Genomic DNA, 20365 nt, shown 5'->3' with positions numbered 1-20365 from the left:
ACCTGCTCCTCACTTCGGGGCGGTCCAGGAAACAAAGTTTTGCCTATTCCCAGTGCTCCAGCATCAACACTAAAAAGTCTCCCTGGTTGGTGAGAGTAGGGTCTCCGATTGAATGAAGGTTCTCAAACTCGGTGTCTTGGCATATGAGCTGGCAAGGATTTTTAATGCCCCACACAATTCATGCTATAAACCAAGAGAATACTTTTAAAGAACCATAGCTCACCATGGAGACAGAAACAAATATACCACCAGGAACTGAGCCCCACTTCTGACCTTCCCTTTGACTGGGTCTTGGTATGAGAATCCTCCACCAATCTTGCTTTACTTCCACCTCAGGCACCACATCCTAACATCCCAGCCCACTGGGCACTCCAACCCCACCGTCACCACACAAAGCCCCTCACTCACAGCACGTACCTTCTCACCCCTGCACCGAGGATGGTCACAAAAGGGAAATAAGGAGGAAGATCATGGTTTTAATGTTACACTACTTTGTCCACTTGGAATTCAGGCTACTGTTGAGTTGTTTTCCAGAGAATGGAGCACGCACCTCTCTGAACAGTGGGAGCGGTGACGAGCAACACGCACGTGGGACTCACCTGGGGATACAGGCGAGATAGGAAATGAGCCTCCGCAGGTCCTCCTGTCGTATTCTGTCATGGTTGCTGCGGGCCGGGAACGTTAGGATGGGACCTCCGCGTTTATCTCTGCCACCTGGAAATAAGCATGTGGAATGGCTCAGACACAAACAAGAGGAGACAGGACTGGACACGCTGCGGGGGGGCCAAAGTTGTCACCCACCCACGTGCGCAAAGCTGCACCCCCACCGCCTGCTTGTCCGGGGGCCCCAGGCAGGGGGCCAGAGCCCGGCTTTCAGCTGAGACGGGGCGGCAACATGACCCCCAGGACTCTGAAGGTCTGAGCTTTGCGTACCACATGGACGATGTCACAGCAGGCCTCATCTCTCTTCCAACGTGCTCCCTCTTTTCTTCAGTTTTATATTTGGAGAGAAAAAAAGTTTGCACATCTCCATGCTTCCTTCACCTTCAACAACCGCCTCCCACACCTTCTCTCTCTCTCTTTCCCCCTCCCTGTCTCTCCTCCACACTGTCCCCTCTCCTCCCCTCCCCTGCATTCTAAGCACTCTCTTTGCTGCCAACCAAACTGAGTTTAATTCTTGAAAGGGAAAAGACAGGTATGTTTTTCAAACTTTGCACTGATGTCTACTCTATACAATCTGGGATCCAGGGCATCTTCCTCATCTTCCTCTCTCCAGGGCAGTATCTGACCTCCACAGCCAAGCTTTCTGACCCTACTCCCTCACACAAAGCCACACATAACCAAAAATAAGAGAAAGAGAGAAAGAGATTGGCAAGCAAGAATTTTAAAGCAGAACTAATTAATTAGCTTAAGAATTTTACAAAAATTACACACTAAGTACAAATCTCACATGACTGGTCTTTGATAAAAAGGCAGAACTATTTCTCAGTAACATGTATACAATCTTAAGTCTGTTGGCATCACTGAACATTTTTGGTCAAATTGCTACATTAATTTTATTACTTCTCCCAGGGTTTTCAGAACAGAATACAGAGAAAGAAAACTACTTTCTCAAGTGTATGCTGCATTTGGTTTTACGGCTCTGGTCATCTCTTTTCAAAAGTATGGCAATAGGATCTCAAAATTCAAGCCACAATATGAAACTCTTAATTCTTTTCTCATCTTAACTATTTACCTTGTCAGCAGAGGTAAATGAAAAAGCAGGCAAACAAACAAACAAACAACAGAAAACCAGACTCTTTACTTGTAGAAAGGTCAAAAACAGACTCAGAAGATGTTGGTATTTTAAAAACACATTTGACCAGTATGGGTCTTGACAATTTCCTAGGATGATTAACACTTCCTCCAAAGAGGAATGAGACTTAGTGCTGAGTCTGAAGACTGAAACTGATTCACAAGTACTGTTAAGTCATGCAGTCCAGAAAAGTGTTAAAATTATTTATAAATCCAGTAACTCAGGTACTGAATGGGAACAACGATCCATCACAGCGACCGACACAGGCTAGGCACAGCACCGAGGGCTCCACACCCGCTCTGATCTTACAGGAACAATGACCCTGTTATGAGACTTCCCCTCGTCAGCTTTACTATTAAAGACACTGAGGCTCAAAGAGCTTAAATACTAAAGACAAAGAGACTATGCCAGCAGGTCACTGCTGGACCTTTGCCCTGGCAAGAACTTAACGTGATTTTTCAAACGAGTAGCATCAGCTCTTTCTAAATAATATCAGAAGGACAACTAAATGATGGGTTCCTGGGTCTTATTTTTTTTTTTTATTAATGAAAAGAACTATTAAAAGTGAGAAGCAGTACTGTTACGATGAATGAAATGACAGAATATATATACTGAAATGACAGACTGTCGTTATGGAGTCATCATCTAAAATATCAGACAAGGGGAGAGTAGAGCTCAGTGGTGGAGCGCAACTTACCAATCACAAGGTCCTGGGTTCAATCCCCGGTACCTCCATTAGAAAATGAAATAAAATAAAACAAAATAATAAAATAAAGTATCAGACAGTATTTTTAGGGAAATATCAATGGCTCCAGGTTTTTGGAATACTTCTTGTTCCCAAGATTAGGCAGGTAACAAGTTCAGTTTTTATATAACAGGATTTTATTTCCCTACAGCTTTCATTCTTTTCAAAAAAGAATCAATCTCCCTGATCAAAAATATTATACATCAACACCTATTACAGCAACTTGAGCTTTTAAAAATAGAGTGACATGCAAATTAAAGCATTCACCCCACTTTTGGTAAAGAGAACGGAACCTCACATTTCTCTGGACCACCACCCTGAACTGCTTAAATACAACATAATGTGTGATTCATTAGGGAGGCTAAATTCCCGTGACCCATGGCAACTGTCCTCCCTCTGAGGTCACTGTATCTCATGATGGGATCAGCCTGGCTCCAGCATGGCCTTGAAGAGGAGAATCCAAAATCTGCCCACGAAAGTGCTGGGGAGTCAACAGGTGTGCACACTGCACATGGCCATTCTGTTCACTCCAGAAGTGAGAACAAACTACACGTGTGCGCAGAAGGCCTGGCTGCCTCCGTGGACTGCTGCACTGTCAGCTGGAGATGCCCCATGGTGCTGGCACTGAAGAGGGTCCCCTGAGACCTGACAGCATTTTCATCCACCAAACAGGCTCTCATTCGTGTCCTAAAAGTTTGTTTAAATCTCAGCTTGAACTCTAAGATGGAGGGGGAAAAACCATTTTACTTTCTTCCTTTTTCCAGAATAGAGTTTCAAAAACTCACTCGGATACTTTTTAAAACGTCATCAAAAAATCGCTTACGAAGTGAAACCTGCATATTCTCTATTAAGTAATTTAACGATATTTTCACCTGCTAACCTCCTGGGGGTGCATCTTCCAATCTGCAGTGTCACAGTCAGTGACAGGCAGGTGCCAATTACCCATCTGCTGACCCCTCCCAGTGAGATTGAAAAAAAAAAATCTTAGAACCACTGAAATGCAGTATTAGTTCAAAGGAACATAGTCTCTGAACCCCAAGGAGTTTAAAAATCACCTCCACCGATGTCTGTTTACAGTACATTCCTCAAAATCTATCTTGATTGCCAATGTCTCAGAAGGTACACAAATGAAAATACTGAGCGGGTTATGAAGCAGAGAAGCTTCACAGTTCTTGCTCCTGAACTAACACAAATAATAGTGCTGCAGCTCGTAAAAGCTTCATCGACTAGACAGACTCATGGAGTCTGAGGTCAACCCACAGCCTCGTGGTGAGGCAGGCGGGACACATGTCAAGTCCCATTTTACAGACGGAAACTCAGGGCCTTAGTTCCTACAATGAAAAGGAAAGGGCAGGAAGTCCATTTCCTGCACCTTCCAACGTCACAGGATATCCATGGACGGGAGTTTTACAGTCCCTGGACCTCTGCGTGTCTGGAACCAAAGACCAACAGCTCATTAAGGATTAGCTGCCCATCCAAACGCTGGCTTAGTCAAAAAACAAACCCCCCCGCCCTGCCCTGCTCCGGAATGGTAACTCACTGACCACAAAGAGCAAACTCTTCCAAAGGAGATGCAAATATAAAATCAAAGAAAAATATCTGTAATCCCAAATTTGAATTGGAAATTTTGGTATGAAGTCATGATACCCTTTCTCATTTAAAAAACATGTTTATACCTACTTTCTAAATGTGTCCACTGAAGAGGCACAGAAACAGTGGCCCACCCGGAACAGCAAGCTCCCCAGCACCCTGTCCCCACAGCTCCCCGCGGAAAAGAACCAGGGAGCTCAGGGAAACGGCTGACAGGGGCAGGAAATAGACAAGATGAGCCTGAAACATCTGGTCACATCGGCAAAGAAAGAAGCTGTATTACTGTGGCACATGGATTCAGGAGCCAATCTGCAGAGGCTCCCATCAGCCACAGACGGGAAAATTCTCACTTCGTGAGAGAAAAAGAAAGTGTACAATTGAAATGCGTGAGCCCAAAATGATACCTTAAAAAAAAAAAGATTTTTCATTAGTCTGAAATGACTAATGATCATTTTCAATTAGTCTGAAAACTAGCAAAGGACAAGAATCAATTATTTATCCATCCTTTCCTGTACGATCTATGTTCTCAGGGTAACCAAGAAGCTGATGATGGATATGTCTCCTTATGGAATATCCAAGTTAATAAATGAAGGAAAAGGATGTAATTAGAATGTCATCATTTTGCAACCCTATAAAATATATCTAAACAATAATCATCAATGAATGCTTAACATCATAAACAGACAACCAGACTCTCCCAGTAAAGCTCCCAGTAGAACTGTCCAACACTACCCATTAAAAAGTTTTGCCTACTTCCCTGCAGAACCTAAGCTAAGTCTAATCAAGCCTCAAGATCCAGCTCCCGGTTCACAGAACACACAGGGGAAGGGGAACATGTTACATGGCAACCCAGGGATGCAAATAGCAAAATGTAGGGAAATCTGCAGGAAGACACCCTATTTCCTCACTCAGTAAACATAAAGGGGCAAGAGAAAAAGGACGAGGAGGAAAAATCTGCAGATTACAAGAGACACCAGACACATCAACCGACTGCAATGTACATCCTATAAAAACAAATAATGAGATGAGCAGGGAAATACGAATATTGATTAGTTTTTTTACATTAAAGAATTACTGCCCCAGCCATTGGCTTCCTCAAAACCGCAGGGAGGCCGAGCCCTTCCGAGAAAAGGCCGACGTTCCTCCAATCCCCAGGGCAGTTGAACTGGGCCAGAGCGGAAGGCAGAGGGCCCAACACTTTAAGAAAAAAATAATAATAATTACTATTCATTTTTTACGTCTGTTAATGGTATTGAGGGTTTTTTTTTTTTAAGCTTTTCAAGGAATGCAGATGGAACAAGATTACAGAAGTGACCCATGGATTCATGCAAATTCACTCTACTATTCTGTCTCCTTTTGGATGTTGAAATGTTCCCTGATAAAAAAAATAAGGGAGGAGAATGTCTTCTTAATTCTGGTGGGTGTCTGTGGGTTCTTTTAAGGCCCAAGCCCTAGTGGCATGGGAACCACATGTAGTGCTTGACACTATACATATTACATACACACACGTAGAACATTAAATATATGTAATATATTAAATATGTATACTATAAATATACCCATGCTTTACATATAGAACATTAAATACAAACTACAGGGTATTTTTTCACAGCCTCTCCTCTGACTTCATGCATGAAGTCAGATAAGTCATCTCATCTAATTTAATTTGCCTTCTCAATGGAGGAAGCAGTACTTTGCTATCTTAAGTGCAATGAGGGCTACTTTTTAGAGTACCCGGAAATGCATCGGGAATATTCAAGTTCAAGGAGTCCACACCGGTTTTTCAGAGATCTTGAGCTAGTAGGTATCTCACAGAATCAGTGATTCTGTGGCCTGCTTTTTCAAAGCCCTGGCTACTCCACTCAGATTTAATTTACTAAAAGCCACTCACATGGAGACCTTTTACAAAGTCATCATAATAAATAACCCTGATATTTTTTAAAAAATGGGGTCACAGCAAAAAGTAGAGGGGCTCTTTGTGGGGTAATAAAAGTGTGTTCTAGAATTAATTAAGACGGTGACGACGGTTCCACAACCTTGTGAATACACTAAAATCTACAAGATCGTATGCTTTTAAAAGGTAGAGTTATAGTATATGAATTATAACTCGGTGAAAAAGAAGAAAGAAAAAAACAGGACCAGAGATAAAAATATTTTCACAAGTTTACTCCTTCATTGTAACTTTTCAAAAAAAAAATTCACCACACAAGTAATCAATTTGTTTTTAATTTAATGATTTTTTTCTCTCTTTTCCCTTCCTAAACAAGATAACAGCATGTCTAAGGCAATCAGCAGTAACCTCAAGCTACTTAAACTGGCCAGTTCTGGTCACAAATTGCTATAAAATTGTGGTGGCACCTACTAACGCCATTCTCCTCACACAGCTGGTACAAGTCCTAACATCTCTAATATTTAACAACAGTTCCAAACTGATTTGTTGCAACGCAAAACTTCCCTCCCCACTAAAGACACCTGATTTTAATTAACCCTGCAGAATTTAAGGCTTTAGTAAAAGATTCATGATAAACTTGTCAAGACTGGTTTTATTTCTTTGATTAGTTGAAACAGAAATAGTTTGACAGTAACTTGGAGAGAATTGCCATCCATTAATATATTCTGCATTAAATGCTTAAAAAAAGAATGAATACAAATAAAAACCATGACTCCTAAACCTTCTACTCTCCTTTACCTGCCCATCTCCATGAGCTCATTAACAGGAGAAGAAAGTGGAATAAGGTTCAGAAACAACAGAGGAGATGGAGGAGGAAGGGCCCTCATCACAGATCCAAACTTTAAAATAAAACACTGACAAATGTGCAGGACTCGCTGTTTTTAATTAAGCCTTTCTTACTGATGCCTCTAATATTTATAACTAGAGTCTTTTCATTAGTATCTTAACTTTAAAATCCACCTGGAAGCTAGTCAGGAGTTCACGAAACTAGCAAGAATCCAAATTATGCAGTTTGTCAGTAAGTGATTAGAAAAGAGCAAATGCTACTTTGAAAACCGTGTATTATAAGCCAGGAGGGTTTTTCTTCCCCTTTCATCCTTTTTTTCCCACCAAGTTTTTCCAACAGTCTAAAGCACTTCCTTCTTTTCATGAACTTCTTACTCTTCTATTAACCTTCCAAATGCACTTTGAATTAGATTTACTTTCACAAAATCATCAAATAGTGTTTAATAGGGACCAGGAAACACTAGTGGACAGAAAGTAAGATAAGATTAGCAGAAACACCACAGGAAGCTGCATCCTAAATATGTAACAGTCCCACATGCTGAAAGGACACACAAAACATGTAAAAGCCGCTAGCAGTATTTTAAAATAAAATGTGTCCCAGAGGAGACATCAGATCAGCATAATATGCCTGTTGAAGAAAGATGAAAATTTATCAAGGGAAACACATCCAGGAAGACACTCCAAAAGCACGTGACAATCTACAGATTGACTTCCGGCTAAAATACAGCAGAAAACTTCTGCAAACCTTAATTTTATAATAAGTGTACTCGTGCTAAAAAGGTGTAACACCCCACGGCTGTTCTGTTCGTGTAGGAGGGAGCCCCTGAGGAAACAGCCAAAAAAGCCCTAGAGCAGACCCTCTACACGCAGAGAGGCCAGGTAAGTGTCCCAAAGCCCAGGAGACTGGCCCAGAGACTGTCCCCACTGCAGCAGGGCCGGGGCCCCAAGGGCCAGACTCTACAGTTAAGCAGAGGACCGGTGGAGGCTTTCAAGGTCCATAACATGGGTTCTAGGAAACTCCAAGGACCAGAGCACAAGAAACAGAGGTAAGGAGTTCAGGACATATCCACATATGACCACAATGCCACCACTTCTGCTGAAAAATCAGGTTTTTTTTACTTAACTGATTAGAACAAAACAGCCGAATATTTGTTGGAGGACAGCCACAAACATATGTTAATCATCAACGCTGATTGATGAAGGAAAGCCTGGGCACTAATTCCGCAGGAAAATGCTACAAGAATAAAGCAGTTAAAAATCCTTCGAGATGCCAATACTTTTATTTTAGTACTTCAGACTCCTGACATTTTATCAAGTTGAAAGAAACAATAAAGATTAGAAAATTAAACTTTACCTGAAAGGTATGCAACTTTTTCCTTTAAAATTGGCAAAACATCCATAGCTTTCATTTCATCGTTTTTTCGAAACCCTGAAATACATAAGAAAAAAATAAAATTACTAGGTTGCTTGGGTGTCATTTAGTTTCTCACACGTTCTATCCAATGCCAACACAGTAGCTTTCTTCACATGCATTACATCGACTTTAGAAATATCATCATTTGAACACATTTCAATTCTATGAAGAGAAGTCTCTGATCACAAGATTACCTTCTATTTTAACGTGGAAGAATGACTTGCCTGCTGACCCAGAGGCTCCCATACCAAGCAGGCTCTTGGTCAATTCGAGCTTTAAATAAAGGTTCAGTCCCAAAAAGACAGGATATGAAATCAGTCCAGATCGTTTCAAAACTCTCCACTTTAATTTCATAGATTAACATAAACACTGGCAAATAAAGCAGCAACATGGTTTTTCTAAAAACTGTGATTCATGGCACATGAAAACCTCTAGGCGGAGCTCAAAGCCTCATGATGTCAGACTTCTGAACCCAGTTAAAAATAAACAGTGTCGGGGGAAGAGCAGGGATTATAAATAGCTGGGGTCTGGCCCCAGCTCCCTCTTGGCTCTGTCCTTCCAGGCTTTCTGGGTCATGCACCCCTGGAGGACTGTCACTGGCTAATGTGGTAAGATGGCCTGGTGTCCACCTGCTTCACAGTGTGGCCAAGGTCCCTCTTCTCACATCCAACCAACTCTCCCCATGTCCCCAATGTCCCCAAGGTCACAGAAGGCCAAGTGGAGTTACTGTGGCAAGGAAGCATGCCTCGGGCAATTTAGGCCAAGCCAACAGCCATCTAAGCAGAAGGAATTCTGGCAGCTCAAACATGCCCGGCCAGGCTCTCCAGGGCGAATGCCCACATGGGAGTTTGGGGTTATACAGTCTCAGGATTTTTCTCTTGGAGGTCTCTACCAGAGGTAATCCAGGTTCAGGATGTTGGTCATCCCATCAAAACCAGTAATTATCATTAATGCAAGAGCAATCTCTAGAAAAAAATTACAGACTACTGCCCCATTCCTATTTTCCTATGTGTTTTTGCCAAAATAATACAAGGAAAAGTATCCAAAACATTAACATGGTAACATAACCAATGCAAGAGGTAGAGATGGAATTAGCAAGAAAGAAAAGCGTGCTCAGTAAATGAAGGGGCTTCCACTGCTGTATGACTGAGCAGTTCCCGGGGAACAGTCCTCCCGCAGATGAAACCTGTAAAAAAAAACACGACTGTCCCCAGGCACGGGAGAGTGACCAAAATCAGGGAGCGATACCAGGAGAAAGGAAATGACCCCGTAAGGGTTTTCAGCCTGAGAGCAGGGCCCAACCGAAGCCACCCAGAGCTGCTGAAACAAGTCAGGACACGGCTCGGGGCGACCCCAGCAGCAGAAATCGTGGGAAGGGGAAGGGGAGCCCCACGTTCCGTGTAGAAACTTGGCCCAAACCTCTGGCTGTCCCCTGAGCCCCGTGTGTTCAGGGCAAGCTCCAAGCAGCCCCAACTCCAGGAAAGACAAGGACCTGACCCAAGGATGGAGCGACTGCTCGCCCACTGCGGAAGAGCAGGCCGGGTGGCTGGCGTCCAGCCTGCTGAAACAAGCACGCAAACAGCAAGGAAACCAGCACCTTCTGGAGGAATCCAACAGAATCTAGTCGCTACAACACACCGTTCACAGAGCCAAAGAGCAGATTAATAACAATCCTGTCCACACTTACAGACTTCTTACACATATGTGAAGAACCCAGTTTAACGGCATGCAGCCATGATACTGACGATCACCAGAGACTCTAAGCAAAGATGACGCCAAACACACCCTGACGACAACCCTGAGGTCCGGGGGCTCAGTGGCACCACCCAGCTGGTTGTGAAAAGGCTCAACACAGAACCCAGGCCTCCAGGGCCGTTTTGCTTTCCACTATATCACACTTTGTGCTGGCGACCCACCAAGCTTTTAAAACAGTGCCTATTTATAAAAGGCAAAAACAAGAGCCAAAGGTTCTGCAATTTCATCCTTAAGGTTCCTTCAAAATTCTTGAATGGATGCGACGTAGTCTCAGCAATTCATTGGCAGTCATTGGGTAACGCGCGGAATGTGACCACGAAGACTGATCACATCCCAATTCCAAGTCAGATGGACGGAGAGGGCAGCGGGGCAAACGCAAAGAGGAAGTAGGCACCACTGCGGCCCTCGAGGAGACAAGCTCATAAATACCTAGAGAGCCAGGCACAACATGGCAAGTTCCAAGGCAGCACGAAGTGCTCTCGGAGCCAGGCAGGGAGGAGGCGGATCACGTGATGGCAACACTAAGAAGGAGTAAGCCGTGGCTATGGGTCCTGATCTACTGAGATTTGAAAAGAGGATCTCCTTCCACTGCTACCAGGCAAGAAAACCATGCTTACGAGCACTCCCTCACAGCCTCTGCCTGCAGGTGGCCGGGCCGGGACACCGCAGAGCCTTACAGAAGTGCCCCCACAACCACAGTCCTGGGCTCCACGCTCTACAACTCTCAGCAAGGAGAACAGCCCAGTTCCAGGGCCGGGACCTCAGAAGAGGCCCGTGTGACTCACGCAACTCCACAGCGTTCTCGGTAACTCCTGCCGACTCTAATCCATACCTATTCACTAATTCCCCTGATTCAGTGAGCGATGCAAGTCAGAGCTGCTGAGTTCCAGGCCCCTCCACAGGAAGAGCATCATACGGACATGGTAACAAAGCGAAGAAAACAAAACTTAACAATGAAAATCTTGACCTCCTATGTCTCACTATCAGCCACAGCCTAACTTCCGTGTATCTTTAGTTTCTTAAACCTGTAGTTACTCTAGCCTCTTAGTTCCTGAATTGCTCCACTAAGTAAGACTCATAGTTTTCCTAGAGGAAAAAAGCACATGCATGAATCAGTGGCTAAACTGGTGCTGAAACTTGTAAAGTGATATATGTATGTGTATGAACAGAGTCTAGAATATAAATTCTAAACAATTCTACCACAATAATTTGGTTGACTATGCCACAGAGAGAGATGTTAATTTCATTAAAATTGACAACTGAAACTTCTAAAACAGAAAAGAAAATTGGAGGGGGAAAAAAAGCAGATATATAAAACTAACCACACAAAAAAACTGAGTTTGTGGCTATTATTAGGCGATCACCTAAGTATCATTTTTAATCTGGTTTCCATTTTTAAAAACACACCCACTAGGCAGAAGACCGAGGAAGCCTGTACACACATTAAAGCCAAATTAAAAATATCACGTAACTCTCAGTAAAAAGCAGGAAGAAACTCAGCCGTGAAATGTCCTCAGATCATAAAGGCAGATTCTGTTCCATGCCCTGAAGAGCTATTTATGAAAACGGAGTATATGACTACAAAAAAAGAATTACAAATAGATGGCTTCTGTGCTAGACCAGTGATTTTAGATTACACTGCAGATAGGACAACTCTTCCTGTGCTCTTTCCTCATACATTAAAGGGTCTAGCTGTGCCTCCTAAACTTTCGGAACAAAAGGATACATTCAGCAACTCCCCTGGAAGCACACGCCTGTCCTCTCGCGCCCATGGAGAGGGAAAGGACTGGCAGATGTCATCTTAGAGTGACACTTCTGAGACCCCATGTCATGTCTTTGGCCACAGACCAGGAGTCAGCACTTTACTTCTAAGTGCCACCAAACTTAACAGGTGGCACAGAGAGAGAATTTCAGGCAAAATTAGGAGAGAAAGGCCAAAAAACCAGAGCAATGTGAAAGGTGATAACTAACAAAGAGGTAAATGTCCCAAGTCAGAGGACATTTGGCTGTACCCATTTCATAAATTACACACTTTCAAAATTACATAGCTCCTATACTGAAGTGGTGGGGAGAGGCTGGAGACTTGTTACAATGTAAAGCACATTTCGCCATCTGAGATAAGAAGCCAATGTGAATTTTAATGACATTCTAACTTCAGGGAACAGTGAACACAGCACAGGATGCAGTCGGCTGAGGCTCATCCGGGCTCACAGGTGCAGAGGGTGTGTCCCCGTGGAGTCCTAAAGGGAAGGCAACAACTGCTCTTTAAACCAAATCTGAAAGAAACTGACCGGAATGGTCACACAATAACGTTTGCCATTACTCTCAGATCTTGATACTAATTTCTGTTGAATGCTATTGGAGAAAAAGGGGTTGGGTTAAAAATCAGATTTTATCATTGTTAATATAAATGTGCAGTTAACTGTTGATGATTTTCTTTCCTCTTTCCTCGTTTCAGTCAACACAAGTAACGCTTTTTCCTAAAACAATCAAAGTGGAATATTTAGAGGTTTTAGCATATTCATTTAAAAATACCTTAACCCCCAAGGTTCAGCATGCTATGACTTGCCAAAATTGATTCTGTTATCACCTTTCAAATTGCTGTCTGGTTCAGCAGCATGTCAACCTGAGATACATTTTAACCCCCTGCTTCCAAATCACTCAGGCTTCTTAAAGTGATTCGCATTATGTTGCCCATCAAGAGGATAGTTTTTCTAAATCTGCCTGTGAGCCGGAAGACGGGTCTGTTTTGTTCCCTGCTGTGTCCCGGATGCCTGGGACAGAGCTGGATAAAGGGTGGTCAATAAAGCTGGGTTGGCTGGATGAATGAATGAACAAACTAACAAATGAACAGACTTCTCTAGCTTCTTGCCCCAAACCCCCATGCAAGCACCTCAGTGTTCCTTAGCACTTTCTGTTTCAGGTTTGTGGACCATAAGCTCAGCATTGTTCAGATGGCCTATGGTATGATTTATATTTATAACAAGGACAATTAACCTCTCTGCCCTAGGAGGAAATATGCCACAAGTTAGTCAACAATGGAAAATTCTTCAGTTGAATCAATGCTCTGAAACTTCAACTATCTGGTCAAATCAATTTTTCATTTTTTACCCTGCAACTTCTACAACGTGGTGCTGTATTGATGTTGTTGACAAATACCTTTTGAAGCGAGTCACTGCTAACCAGAATGCTCATGCACTTGCTCACTTCCTTGGTATCAGATTTTTTTTTTAAAACAACAAACAGAAAAAGAACCATCTCCCAAGTTTTTTTTTTAAAGAAAGAAAAAAGCACCACAGAAATATTTTTACAATGAGCAATAAGCTTTTATGCAGCACATTATCGCCAAAGGATTTTTTACCTAACTAGCTTGAAAAGAAATTAAGATGAAATAAACCAAATCAGTTTTTAAATGAATCAAAATTTTAAAACTCTAAACTAAAACACAGGTTAGTTTTTTTTCCCAATACTTCTCCCAAGACTACAGGCAGATACTAGTAATTTCAAATTTTACATAATCCTAAAGTTAAATGAGTTAATTTATGAAAAAGTAAATACAGTGCTAGAAAAATGGAAAGTTATTTCTTCACCATTTGAGCCAAACCAAATGAACTGGCACCTTTTTCTGAACAGTTGGCCTCACCTCCTGCATTGGGATTTGTCCTTACAAGACAATCTACAAAACTGCTGCTCATCCGTTTTCAGAGGGCTCATTTGCCTGCCAGCTATTTACTTTAGTATTTACTAAACAGGAAAATTGAAAGTGGGAAGAGACTCAAAAAAATTCCTATCCTTATAAAAAATACAGGTTGCAGCAGTAATAAAAAAGTGTTAATAAACAAAGCAGCATTTTGAAAGAACAAAGAAAACGTTACATAGTAAACTGGAGGGTTACTATTAGTACCGAATCTTGTTGGTAATTACTGAATTTTACTCATTAGTTTATTCAGGGGAAGCGCGCGCGCAAGCACGCGCGCACACGCACCCCTGAGCACAAAGAGCAGGGTGATCAATCTCTGCATCAGCGGCACCGCGCATGTGCCCTGGCAGATGGAGGTGACGTCACCCCTTCCAGGCAGGCCGTCCGCAGTTCCGACTCCCGGACCTCTCCGCAGTGCCTGCAGGATTAGTCACGGATCACAGGGAGCGGCGGTGCGCGGCGGCACAATGTTTGCGCTAACAAGGGTTTCAGTTGGGCAAGCATTCAGACCAGTGTTGCGTGGGAAGGAAGCATTTTCTCCAGCCTGGATCCGCTACGGAAATGTTTAAGGGGGGAAAGATACAAAGTTATAAATCAAATGGTGTGTCTTTTTTACTAATAAATCAAAACAAAATGCAATGCTTATATTATTTTTACGTGAATATATAACTACAGTCCACACATATAAAATGATTATAAGCAGCATATAAAGTGAATTAACTACTTATATCAAGAATATGGACATGTTCACAGGCCACCACACAGGAACATGGACCAGGTTTCATAGTGCTGCATTGTAATTTTTACTTATAACATTTATGGTTCTAATAACTGTCAGACTGGCTGATTTATTCCTTCACATAATTTTAGAAGCAATAGCCTGTAACATCATACCTTTGAGGAAGAAAAAAACTTAAGTTTGATTGATTCAAGGGAGTATAAGGGTATTTCAACTTAAGATAGCTCTGGCTTTTAATGTCTTGAGCACAAAACATAGAGGACAAACCAAAACAACAACAAAAACCATAACAAAATATTTTTAAACTAGTACATACATTTTACTATAAATGAAACAATCCGTAGAATTTTTAACGTGATGATTTAATTACACGGTAAGTGCGTTAGAAGTTCATTAAAAAGCATAACTAATACACCAATGAATGGAAATAGTCAAAAAAGTAAGAGTAGTGTTATAAACAAGTGTTCTACCTTCTTACAATCTCATAAATCAAAAAAGAACCATGTGCCCAGATGTGCTATTCATCTTTGCATCCCCAGGGACCAGCACAGAGCCAAGCACAGAGAAACCTTATCCTCATGTTTGCCTAATACCAAAAGAAAGAACATGTCTGTCTGTCCGTCCATGTACCATAGCCATCCACAGAAGATCCCACTGGGGTAAGCTCACCCCAGCTGTACCCTGGGACCTAATCCCTCAACACACACACACACACACACACACACACACACACTTGCATACACATGTGTACTGAGACTCCAAATAAGATTTGCTTTATATACGTAGCCTCTCAGGAAAGCTGTTTAAGAACTTAGTTTGTAGCAAATGAATAACAATGATACAACTGCCACAGCTGTACCAATGGTATGATTTATATCAAATCAACCAAGATTGACTGCTAAAAGAAACCTTGTTTAATCATCGCATCAAACATTGCATATGTGGGAGTACCCTTACCATCTATCAAATAAGAATAGAAAAAATTCTAATACTTGCAGATTTTTTTAAATGGACATCACAATAAATTCTACAAAAGGCTTTGGAAAATAAAGCTATATTTTAACTCTACTCCTTTTCCTTTATATAAACATCTTTTTGACTATTACATACAGAAAGCCTTTCAGTTACAGAGAAGTGGTACAAACTTATTTAAAACTAATCTCAGTGTACACTGATATGCCCTGATTTGGGGATGACTTGAACATCAAGTATAACCTAAGGTCCCTGTTGAATCCTGTGTTTGGCAAAGCAACGCTGAGTGGTGAGTTTTGTGGAACAGACAAATCGTATGGAAAAACAAGGGCCAGAGGGATCAAAATAGGAGATATCCTATCAGATGCAGGATTCACGCGGGGAAATGAGTATGGCAGGTCTTGGCTGGGAAGCAGGAGGCTGTCGTCACTGGAATAAAGAGGGGTCATCAAACAGTGGGCACCTGCATGCCTGCAGTACAGCCTTCTCCACCAAAATGTCTAACCCTAAACTCACCTTCATCCCCCAGACCAGCACAGTACCTGGCCCCACAAACCATCCCCCCACAGCCAAATCAGGGACCCAGGCTTCTCCCTCCCCCATCCTCCCTTGCACTCCCGCAGACTCTGTGACTTAGAGCACCATGTCCACGGGCCGGCATCCCCTTCGTGTGTGTTCCTCCAGCATCTCCTAACGAATGTTCATGACTCACTCTGATCCATTTCGCCACTCTCCCCAAAACACCATCACATAATTTCACTCCCCAAAATTTGCCAATGGCTTCTCAGTGCCATTGAATAAGCCCAAACTCCCTGACATGAATGAAGTCCTCAAGGTCTGATATCCACTTACCCCTGCAGCCTCACTAGTTCCCATTCATTATCCTCCCCGCACCCATTCCAGGAGTTCTGATCACCTGCACTTAACACAGGCCCTCATGGCTGAACCTCCACACACACTGCTCCCCACCCAGCCTAACACACCCCCACACCTCCCCACACACTCACTCGGGCACACACACTCTTCACCCTCCCATCTCCTCCTGAGAAACTCAGACCAGACCCGCCCCATCTGTGGAAACTTGCTGACCCCCTGTAACTGAGGACCTTGTGGAGCCTTCCCAGGACAGATCCCTCCCCTACATCCTCTGCTGCAGCTCCTCTCTGAAGTACCCAGATCATAGTATCTCATGTAAATCGCCTGAGTTTTTTAGATGCTAAAAACCACCACCAATAGGAAGAAATTAACCACTTGATGATCCGCTGCACATGGCCCCCAGATCTTCTGGTGCCTAGGGGTTGATACTGTTGACCTCCCTGCTCCCTCAACATCAACTAATCAGAGAATTGTACACGAGCTGATCACGTAAGTTACCTGGGACCCACCCCTCTTAACTGGCCTTTAAATATGCTTTGCTGAAACCCTTCAGGAAGTTCGGGGTCTTCTTGGGCAGGAGCCATCCAGTCCTCTTGGCTCCGTTCTGCAATAAACCTTCCTCTGCTCCAAACTCTGATGTTTCAGTTTGTTTGGCCTCATGGTGAGTCGGGCAGAGGAACTTGCCTTTGGTAACACCCCCACTGCTGATCAGCTCCCCGACCCTGCACTCCCACAGCACTCAGAACCCTCCTCCCACACCACTCAGTACCTATCTAAGCCCGAGGCCACCCAGGAAGGTCAGCTCCTTGGGAAGGGGCAGTCCTGCCCCTCACTGCCTCGCAGAGTGGGCGGCGCAGTCAGGGCTCCAGCCCCCGCTGCGGAGCCCCAGAGGTTCAGGGCGCATCAGTTGGAAAGTGTAAGTGGCAGCTGTCTGTCTGCGGTGCTGAGCCAAGTGTCCGGCTCGTCCCAGACAGCCAGCAGCAGCTCCAAAGCCATCACCCTGCACCCAACACTTAATCTGAGGAGGCTACGCTGAGGCATGAGTTCTTCGTCTAGTACATAAAATTACATTCACATATTCTTGGTCTACATCTTTAAGTAGGGGAAGTTTTACTTTGGGAATTTTACAATGTAATTAAAAAGTTGTTTTCTGCTCCGGCCACAAAAATAAAAAATTAATTATGAAAAGCTTCTCTGATGGGAGGAGCACTGAATGGCTTTTCGTTCCATAGACCATACATACACAGGCCCCTAGACAGTTAAGATATATCTAAGGAAAAATTTCAGTGACCCCAGATTCTTTTATCTTCACATACATAGAAAAGCACTAAAGTCATTAACTTGAGATGCCTGTCCTCTGTGATTAGCAGTCACCTTTTTATTCCTGACTACATGTTTTTCCCAGCAAAAAAGCTCATATATATCCTTATATGTGATATATATATATACACAGATCTCCATATCCGTATCTACCCTTATCTCTTGGGAACAGTTCCTCAGAGCAACCTGAGACAGTCTCCTGGGCTACCGTCCTCAGTCAAGTCTCTGAATAAAACGGAAACTCATTGCTCTCACTTTGTGTGTTTTTCATCAGTCGGCACCACATTTTCAACCACCAAAAGGAAAGCAGGAGTCTAGGAAAGCGGTTTCTAAGTAGGAAACACAGGCCTATAGCCCTGCGTCTTTGCATTTGGGAGGGTCTTCACCCAAGAATTCAGAGTTACATCAAAGTGCTTTGATTATTAGATTTTGTGAACAGAGTAGACACGAGGGAAACAGCAAGCCAAGGAAACAGCACACAACTCAAAACAGAACCTTCCTTCTCCTGTATGCAGCCTGAGCTGGCGTCTCACATCCTCAGTCGTGCAGGCCACAGGCAGCCCGACAGAGCCCACATCAACACTCCAGGGACAGTGCTTCTCGCCACATTAACGAAGTGCAAGCTAGGCCTCTGTGAGTGTCACACACCACACACAGCAACATCCCAGAGCACCTGCAGTATGTCACCACAACCTGCTTTGTTAGCAACCAGGAGCAGCAAGGGTACAGAACAGCAACAAGCAGGGAGGGCAGGCCAAAGCCTTCCAGCCAGTCCGCACATTAAAGTAAGAGAGCGGGACTCAATCCCCAGCCTGAACCGAGATTTGGGTTTACAGTTTGGTTTATTCCAGCTTTTCTCCACTTCGCTCACCCCAGCCTTCTCTCTGCCCACCCCGAATGCTAGGGCTCTGCTTCTGAACACTTCCCTCCGGGCGCAGCCGCAGACGCCTACCAGTCACTCCTACCTTCAGGACACCGTGTCAATTAGGTTTCCATCCATGGAAAAAAAAGTAAACCAATGTTGAATATCTTAATAAGCTACCAATTAACTTGAGTGTCCCGTGATTATATCTAAGTGAAAATACTGTACAGATCTTCCTCGACTTACAACGGGGCTACGTGCCAATAAACCCATCATAAAAATTGAAAATATTTTAAGTTGAAAACACACTTAATACACCTAACCTAGCGAACAGTGTAGCTTAGCCCAGCCAACCTAAAACGTGCTCAAAATACTTACACTGGCCTACGGTTGGGCAGAATCACCTAACACAAGGCCAGTTTTACAATACGGTGTTGACTAGCTTGTGTAATTCACTGAATGCTGCACTGCAAGTGAGAAGCAGATGGCCGTCTGGGTACACAGTGGTTGTAAGTGTCCTGGCTGTCTACCTTTGTGACGGCGCAGCTGACTGGGAGCCGTGGTGCTGACCAGCGTCACCAGAGTGTCTGCCACACATCACTAACCCGGGAAAAGATCAAAATTCAAAATTAGAAGTACGGTTCTACTGAATGTGCACGCGCACGTGCGCGCGCACACACACACACACACACACACATACACACACATATAAAATAAAGTTTCTGCTAAAGCACTCAGCAAAATTAAGCTACAGTATATCCATTTCTGCTTCAAAAATCTTCAGTTAATTCATTTACCCTTGTTAACATATCATATAAGGCAAATGCCACAAAGAAATAGAATTTTTAATGGAAAGACTGAATAGAGTTATTCCCATTTGGATTTAATTCCAAAATAAACCCACTGGAAAGATCTATCTTTAATAACATCAAAGAATTTGGCAGAATTTTCTATCAGCCAGTTCTCTGATGAAGCTTAGAACTGTGTTTTCCATCACTTGGCATTCATAAAGGACGTATTTACACACAATGCTCTCTTAAGCCCTAGAGATGTTCCCGCTAAATGACATGTCCCTGACTTTAAGTTTATAATCTAAAACAAAATAAGACACGCATTAGACCAAATAGTAGCCTTCACAATCTGTACATAACAAGCAAAGTCTGATGGACAAATGAATATGCCTTGCAAATGCAGGTAATGTTGTTTATAAGAGAGATGTAAATGCTACTGTGATTAATTACACAAATCCATCTAAAAGTGTTACTTTTGTCACTGAAATTTTTATCAATCCCTGGCACTAAAACTAACTCCTCCATAGAAAGGGGTGCTCCAGACTATTGTGGGGAAGTTGGAAGCCCTTGCTGTAGGCAATTAAAACCACAAAGCACAGAAGTGAATAATAATATGTTCAGAGAGAAAATACTGTGATTGCTTTGATCATCAGAAGCCCACTTTATAGCTTATATATGTAACCGCTTTGCCTCCGTTACTGAACTAACCTACTCTGCCTTGACAATTTCCTTCATCTGTTTCTGAATGTTACCAGAAATACATCTAAAATACACTGTGACACATCTGATGCTTGAGGACACAAACAGGAGCGAGCTAAGTCCTGTCCCTCAGATGTTCACTGACCAGTCGAGGACACAGAGCCTGGAACAGGATAAGAAATCCAGGAGGAGCAATTCTGTCCAACTAAGGACAACTCAAAACTAAATAATTAATTAAGTAAGTAAATAAATAAATAGATGCAGTGTAACCTGTTTGTTTCCAGGCTGAATTCCGAGTGCAACCTACAGTTCAGTTGGAAGTTTTCTTCCAGATCCTTCTTTTTGGCATAACATGATTTCACTGCTCAAC

At 43.0% G+C, this 20365-nt stretch overlaps 1 protein-coding gene across 2 annotated transcripts in view; it reads right to left on the bottom strand.

Annotated features, from left to right (window-relative positions):
* TRIO (trio Rho guanine nucleotide exchange factor) overlaps window positions 1-20365 on the bottom strand; it is a 331311-nt gene that overhangs the window by 210370 nt on the left and 100576 nt on the right. The window contains exons 1-3 of one of the 2 annotated variants that reach the window (XM_064479579.1): window positions 8476-8564; window positions 8222-8296; window positions 600-714 (exon numbers count right to left, since the gene is read on the bottom strand). In XM_064479579.1, the coding sequence (XP_064335649.1) occupies window positions 600-714; window positions 8222-8296; window positions 8476-8527 (242 nt within the window). In that variant the 5' untranslated portion in view covers window positions 8528-8564. Of the gene's footprint in view, window positions 1-599; window positions 715-8221; window positions 8297-8475; window positions 8565-20365 lie in introns of those variants that run through there. The other variant, XM_031443331.2, reaches the window with a different exon arrangement.

This window comes from Camelus dromedarius, chromosome 3 (genome assembly GCF_036321535.1).
Source record: "Camelus dromedarius isolate mCamDro1 chromosome 3, mCamDro1.pat, whole genome shotgun sequence".
Lineage (NCBI taxonomy): Eukaryota > Metazoa > Chordata > Mammalia > Artiodactyla > Camelidae > Camelus > Camelus dromedarius.
The sequence above is the reverse complement of the archived record's forward strand: the minus strand, read 5'-3'. Positions and strand labels throughout refer to the sequence as shown.